At 30.8% G+C, this 7124-nt stretch overlaps 1 protein-coding gene across 1 annotated transcript; it reads left to right on the top strand.

The window, feature by feature from the left end:
- The first annotated feature begins 743 nt into the window (after positions 1–743).
- Positions 744–2162, top strand: LOC145001163 (S-adenosylmethionine decarboxylase proenzyme 4-like). Its single transcript, XM_078960515.1, has one exon. It carries the CDS (start codon positions 790–792, stop codon positions 1807–1809), a length of 1020 nt encoding a protein of 339 aa, XP_078816641.1. The 5' UTR covers positions 744–789; the 3' UTR covers positions 1810–2162.
- The last annotated feature ends 4962 nt before the right edge of the window (positions 2163–7124 follow it).

Below are 7124 nucleotides of genomic sequence, written 5' to 3'. Positions count from 1 at the left end.
GACACGGACACGATGCATCCGGTCCGGTCCATGGTCCACGTTTTTCTCCCTAACCGGTCCGGTCCAAGAGCCGGTCCAGTCCGGTCCAAATGCTCACCCCTAGCTCTAAGTATATCACTATATTAAGATTGTATTAATTTTGTATTCATCCCATTGTACATATATAATCTTTTCATTGTATCATCTATTTAAATTACCTATATATATTTCTAATTTATGAGATTATTATTAGGGGAAAATATTTTATTTATGATTTAATTTTGTAAAGTTTAGTGGACCCAGGCATTAAATTATATATTAAATAAGAAATAAAATAGTGGTTTTACACTCCATTTTAGATTGCAAATTAAATTGCTTAATGAATGTGTGAGTTTTAAATAGAGAAAAGGGCATATGTACGACATAGACGTTTTTCTTTCTCATGAGAAAATGGACAAAGCTAAACGAAATACGGATGAAAGTCGTATAATGTCCTTTTCCAAATACATTTTTTGGGTTTAGTTTTTCTAGTTCGCTGAATTTAGTTTGTGAAATTAGCATTAGCAGACACAATCGAGCCAATGCCCACTTTATCTTTGCTGAGCACAAGCTAAAATCTTGTATTCATTATGCTCTCAATGATATCTCTTGGTTGCCAAACCCGCATGCTCCTCCACTCTTTCCCCCACCCTTTCTCTCTCCATAACTACACCCCTATATAACCGTTCATAACCCAAACTACTCTATTCTACCCATCACAAACACAATTAATATTGCAACAACTATATTATACTCCATCACCTTTCATCCATGGCCGTTTCTGGTTTCGAAGGCTTTGAAAAACGACTGGAGCTTCAGTTCTCCAGTCATGATCCTGATATCGGCATTGGCCTCAGGGAACTCGAATTCAAGTTTCTTGAACAAGTTCTCCATCAAGTACAATGTACGGTTGTCTCAGCACTTGGCAATCTACACTTTGATTCATACGTCTTGTCTGAATCCTCACTCTTTGTTTACCCTACCAAGATTATCATCAAAACCTGTGGCACCACTCAGCTCTTGAAATCGGTTCAACCATTCATTCATCACGCTAGAACCCTCAACCTTCATATAACGGCTCTTCGTTACACCCGTGGAAGCTTCATCTTCCCACAAGCTCAACCACACCCTCACACCAGTTTCCAAGAAGAAGTAGCGTACTTGGAGGATAGCATCCCCGCAAGCCTATGTTACAGAAAAGCTTCTGTAATTCCCTCTAAACTCAAGTCTCACTCATGGCATGTGTTTTCTGCCGGAGCTGTTGAATACTCCGATAACGCACCACTAGACTTATACACGGTCGAGGTGTGCATGACGGATCTTGATCAAACCCTAGCTCGCAAGTTTTTTCGCCATCCAAACGATGGAAAAAACGGTGACTCTGCTGGAAGAGAGATGACGGAGATAACAGGCATCAACCGTATTAACCAAAATGCGCACATATGTGATTTCGCTTTCGACCCCTGTGGGTACTCAATGAATGGCATTGACGGCGACCGTTATTCCACTATTCACGTGACGCCGGAGGATGGGTTTAGCTACGCAAGCTTCGAGTGCGTTGCGTCTATTTACAATGACGACATGGCGGATATGGTGAAAAAAGCCGTGAGAGTTTTTGGTCCAGGGACAGTTTCCGTTGCCACCACCAGCGCCAGTCAGGACATGTGTGCACGTATAAAGGGTGCGGTGGAACATCTTGGGCTGAAGTGCCGGAGCTTCAGTATGGATGAGTTCCCAGCTGCCGGCACGGTGGTGCTTCAGACGTTCACTAGTCGCCGGAATAGAATATAACTGAAAACGATAAAAGGGGGACAATGGGTGCATGCATGATGACTATGAGGATGATGTGATTATGTTGCATGAGTGATACCAATGTGCATGTCATAGGATGGTGGGGTTGACTTGTGTAGAAAGATATATTAATTAGAGAGGTTGAGGGAGATGATCTTGAAATGGCAAAATTTGAGGGGGATGGTGTGTGTGTTCATCTACATCATGATAATGTACCCCACTATGGTGTGTCACGCCTAAGATTTTGAGGAATGTGTTTTCAAGTGGATTAAATTTGGTTCATTGTCATATTCTTTTAGTAAAATAGTTTTGTTTTTATGGAATATCATAAGAGATTACATATTTCTATCTTATTTTTGGATTTTAACAAATCTTTCTGATTTTAGTTTTAGCATAAATGGTTCACCAAGCGGACAAGTGAAAGAACAAGCAAAACTACCAATAGTCATTAAGCGGAATTTGATTAATATCAACCGAAATGATACAAATGAATGAGCTATGTAATTGTTACGACAGTTTAAGCTTTTTGATCCCGAAAAAGTATGGAGTTTAATATATATATATATATATATATATATATATATATATATATATATATATATATATATATATATATATATATATATATATATATATATATATATATATATATAAGTTTCTTTTAGCACACATAGAGCCATATAGATTTTTATATAGTTTTAAGCTATTTTCTTAAAGAAATTTTTAGAGATTTCACTCATTAAAATTATAATAACCGTCATCATTCTATGATTCAATTTAATTTTATTTGATTTCCTTAATATATGCTTAATGAGATAATTAAAAAAAATATGAATATTGATACGTGTTAAAATTTTAATAGTTATGAATATTTATAGAAAAAAAATAATAAACAATTTAATTTTTTAATCAAAATATATATATTACATTTTTTTTCATACCGATCAATCGGATAAAACAGCATAGCGGGTCAAAAACTACAAAAGCTTTGACTTAGAAAGTATTGTGTCCCCCGTTATGTCAATTTACAAAGCTTTTTAGTAGAGATGTTTATAATATTTATAGTGTTTCATTTCGGAGAGTCCTTTAAATTAGAGTGCCAATTTACCCATGTTGAATCTTGATTATTACAAAATTAGTCACATTAGTTTAATCACGTATGTCGGGTACTTTTAACTTATCTCATTAACAATGGAATACTTATTCAATTATCAATTGACACGTAGACAAAAAAAAAAACGATTTCATAAAAGCTCATTATACAATTAAGTTCAGCTAATTACGCATGCATATGCACGAGGGTGACAACACAAGGCGGCATATATATATATATATATATATATATATATATATATATATATATATATATATATATATATATATATATATATATATATATATATATATATATATATATATATAAAAAGAGAGAGAGAAAAAAAAAAGTTATGTTCCAATGAGAACATTTTTCCCGTGAGAACATTGAGAACATTTTTTAAATCATGACAACGATATCGATTCACATGCCATAAGATATAGTTCCATCGAATCTACAGCTGAATGTTACCAAATCTTCTTCTAGTTCCACAGTTCTCAACTCATGGCTTTTCACCTTGTAAAATTGTATGTGAATATATACCACAACTCCATGGTAATGTCGTTGGGCGATCTACTATCGGTCCGACATTCTCAACTCTACTTCCGGTACCATCAGCAAGCATAACGACTTTTCCAAATCATCTCCTCCTCCGATCTCAGAGCGTTCCAACAATTCATTGAAAATGAATGAGAATTTCATGCCCTTAAGCAGTGCCCTAAATCGCAGTTGTTCTTCTATCTTGTACAGCGTGGTACAAAAAGTAAAAAATAAAAAAAAAGAGATGTCTAGAGAAAAGGGTGCTAATGTTCAAGGAAGAGGAAGAGTGATATATTGACTTTCTTTCTTTGTTTTCTGTTTCTTCTCGGCAGCAGGTAAGAAAAGGCAAACCCTCCCTACATCTAGCATTCTATAAATTATCAGTTTTATTATTTAGTATATAATATTTAATTCATTTAGAGGTCATAATATTAGTATTGAATGATTTATAGATTATATTATCAATATTAACTAGGAATTTGATAATATATTTTGACATCGACACTCTGATCCAGACATATTATTTGTATAGACTTTTTATAAACACCAAGTGTTCGATGAAATGTCTCAATGAAAAAGTAGCATTTTATATGAAAATCCTTTAACTTTAAACCCTCATTAAGCCAAGCATTAAGGATCTTAGGTTAAATTGAATTTCATATCATAATAGCCTAATAAAAAATCAACAATCATATAAAAAGTGATAAACTTAAGGCTTAACCATTAAGTCCTTAATAGAACACCAAAAGTGATTTAAAAGCTACTATGATCAATTTTCCCAAATCTATCCTCCAACTTCTAAAATTTGTGCAGGTCAATAACAACATCTAAAAATCATGAGACTTAGTTTTCTTGAAATCTTAGTTTGTCCAGTTTCTTCAAACTTTGAATCACATTTCGAAATTCCAACTCCTTGAGGAATAAAATTGGCAATCTTCTCAGGCTGGTCCATGTTGTCACAAATTTCATGTATTGTCTTGAAAAAATCATAATAAATTCATTAGAACTCCAAAAGCTAAAATTCCAAATCCTATAATTAGATATGGATGTATAGTTTCCCACATATAAAAGTATTGATGTAATTCTTAGTAGATTAGTACAGTTTATTCCAAGAGTGTTGAGTGGTCCAGAAAGTGACAACCTAAAGTTACTAACTTGTAAATTTAATATAAAATCAACCAAAAATCATTAGAATAAGATCTTTATATTTATGAAAAGATAAAAGGTGTAACTTTACTAATATTATTTTATCAAAATTTAAGAATGCGTTAAAAGGTAAGAAAATAGATCCCCAAAAGCACACTACAATCAAAGAGAAAATAAGAAAATATATACATAAGTTTTATAAAAGTAGTAAACCAAAGCACAAGATAAATAATGTTATAATTGTTGTGTAAGTTCTCGGAAATAAAATGATACATGTTGTTCATACTAGCTGGTTTTCAAGTTCAAGGAAGTGAGTTACATTAACTCTCCTATTAAGGAGGTGAGTTACATGAAATATGTGTAATCACATGTGATTAAGTACACGATAACAACTGTTGAATCGAGATCATGAAAATAATTATTGTCCACATAAATCATATGTTATTAGATACATAAAATAACATGTGGTTATGTGTATCTAATGACATGTGATTTATGTGGCTAAGATTCATTTTCGCGTTCTTGATTCAATAATTGTTTTTTTCCACTTTAATCATACGTGGTAGTCGCAGGTGGGTTGGTGGTGAGTACTAACTCTCCTATTATGTAGGCATTACTTTATTTATGTTATTGTTCACAGATACCCTAATAACATGTGATTATGTGTATCTAATCACATATGATTTATGTGGCTAAGATTCTTTTCGCGTTCTCGATTCAATAATCGTTTTTTCCACTTTAATCATATGTGATCAAATACATTTAATCAGATGTGATTTATATGTTTCTAATCACATATGATTTTATTTGGAAAAATTAAATCATATATGATTAGATACATACAATCACATATAATTATATACACGTTAACAACTATTGAACCTAGAACGCAAAAACAAATCTTTATCCAAATTAATCATATGTATTAAATACAAATAATCACATGTGATTATATGAATATAATCTCATATGATTTATGTGGACATAATTCATTTTTACTTTTCTGATTCAATAGTTGTTCTCATGTATTTTATCACATGTGATTAAATGTATAATCGTATGTGATTAAGTATATGAGCACAACTATTGAATCGAGAAGGAAAAAATGAATCTTGTCCACCTCAAATCATATGTGATTATATACATATAATCACATGTGATTAATTACACACAATTAATTATTCAGTCAAAACCGAAAAAATAAATATTGTCTACATAAATCATATCTGATTAAATACATATAATCAAATGTGATTATATCTATCCAATCATATAGATTTATATGGTTAAGATTCATTATCACATTCTCGATTCAATAATTGTTCTTCGTCCACTGTAATCATATGTGATTAAATACATATAATCATATGTGATTATATGTATCTAGTCACATATGATTTATACGGACAAAAAATAATGATGTCTATATAAATCATATGTGATTAGATACATATTATTATATACACAAGAACAACTATTGAATCGAGAACACAAAGATAAATATTGTCCACATATATCATATGTGATTAAATGCATATAATCACATATGATTATATGTATCTAAGCACATATGATTTATCTAGACAAGATTCATTTTCACGTTCTCGATTCAATAATTGTTTTTTTCCACTTTAATCATACGTGATTATATACATTTAATCAGATATGATTATATGCTTCTAATCACATATGATTTTATTTGGAAAAAACGAATCTTGTCTATATAAATCATATGTAATTAGGTATATATATAACCACATGTAATTATATACACGATAATAAATATTGAATCAAGAACGCAAAAACGAATCATGTCCACATAAATCACATCTGATTAAATACATATAATCACATGTGACTATTGTATGTATCTAATCACATATGATTTATGAGGACATTGTTCATTTTTGCTTTCTCGATTCAATAGTTGTTCTCATTATTTAATCACAAGTGATTAGATTATATGTATTTAATCACATATAATCATATGTGATTAAATACATATAATCACATGTGATTATTTGTATCCAATCACATACGATTTTTGTGGAGAAGATTCATTTTCACGTTCTCGATTCAATAATTGTTCTTTGTCAAATTTAATCATATGTGATTAAATACATGTAAACACATGTGATTATATGTATCTAATCACATATGATTTATTTGGACAATAATCATTTTTTATTTTTGATTTAATAATTTTCTCTTGTATTTATTCATATGTGAATGTATTTAATCATAAACAATTTTTATCTATAGATTATATGTGATTACATACATATATAATCACATGTGATTATATAAACGGGAACAATTATTGAATCAAGAGCACGGAAACAAATATTTTCTATACAAATGATATGAGATAAAATACATATAATCACATATGATTAGATACACGAGACCAACTATTGAATCGAAAATGAGTAATAAATATTATCCACATAAATCATATGTGATTAAATAGATATAATAACATGTGATAATACATATAATCACATGTGATTATATATATTTAATCACATATGAT

This window comes from Lactuca saligna, chromosome 6, assembly GCF_052625555.1.
Source record: "Lactuca saligna cultivar CGN05327 chromosome 6, ASM5262555v1, whole genome shotgun sequence".
Classification (NCBI taxonomy): domain Eukaryota; kingdom Viridiplantae; phylum Streptophyta; class Magnoliopsida; order Asterales; family Asteraceae; genus Lactuca; species Lactuca saligna.
The sequence above is the reverse complement of the archived record's forward strand: the minus strand, read 5'-3'. Positions and strand labels throughout refer to the sequence as shown.